At 64.6% G+C, this 531-nt stretch overlaps 1 protein-coding gene across 1 annotated transcript in view; it reads left to right on the top strand.

The window, feature by feature from the left end:
• The window catches only part of EMH_0029160 (uncharacterized protein), a gene marked incomplete at both ends in the record, with an annotated part of 3,686 nt that overhangs the window by 2,060 nt on the left and 1,095 nt on the right, over positions 1-531 (top strand). The window contains 2 exons of the mRNA XM_013494253.1: positions 3-369; positions 527-531. Coding sequence (XP_013349707.1) covers positions 3-369; positions 527-531 — 372 coding nt within the window. The remainder of the gene's footprint in view (positions 1-2; positions 370-526) is intronic.

The following is a 531-nucleotide window of genomic DNA, read 5'->3' as shown; positions in this document are numbered from 1 at the left end:
TGCAGCGGCTTCAGAAGCTTATGGCAGAGGAGGCGCTGCAGCCGCTTCAGCAGCAGCAACAGCAGCAGCAACAGCAGCAGCAGCAGCAGCAGCAGCCACAACCTGCTGCATCCCGAGTGCTTTCTCAGGGGCAGCAAGAACAGCAGCAGCAGCAGCAACAGCAGCAGCAGCAGCAGCAAACTCTCGCTGCTGCAACTGCCCCGTCAGCCCTGCGTCAGCAGGTGCGATTCAGAGAAGAGCTGCAGCAGCAGGAGGCATCTGCTGCTGCGCCCCAAGCAACAACCACAGCAGCAGCAGCAGCAGCAGCAGCAACAACCACAGCAGCAGCAGCAGCAGCAGCAGCAGCAGCACACGAACGGCCGCCTGCGGGTCTGTTGTCTCCGCTGGCGGGCGGCACCGTTGCAGGCCCCAGGCTGCTGCTCAGGGACTCACCAGGGCAGCAGCAGCAGCAGCTGCAGCAGCAGCAGCAGCAGCAGCAGCAGCGGCGGCGAGAGCAACGGGATTTGCTGCTCCGACCGGAGCACAGGGACG

Source organism: Eimeria mitis, genomic scaffold (genome assembly GCF_000499745.2).
Source record: "Eimeria mitis Houghton genomic scaffold, Emh_scaff1091, whole genome shotgun sequence".
NCBI classification, from domain to species: Eukaryota; Apicomplexa; class Conoidasida; order Eucoccidiorida; family Eimeriidae; genus Eimeria; species Eimeria mitis.
Note: the sequence above shows the minus strand (reverse complement) of the source record. Positions and strands in the feature narration are given on the sequence as shown.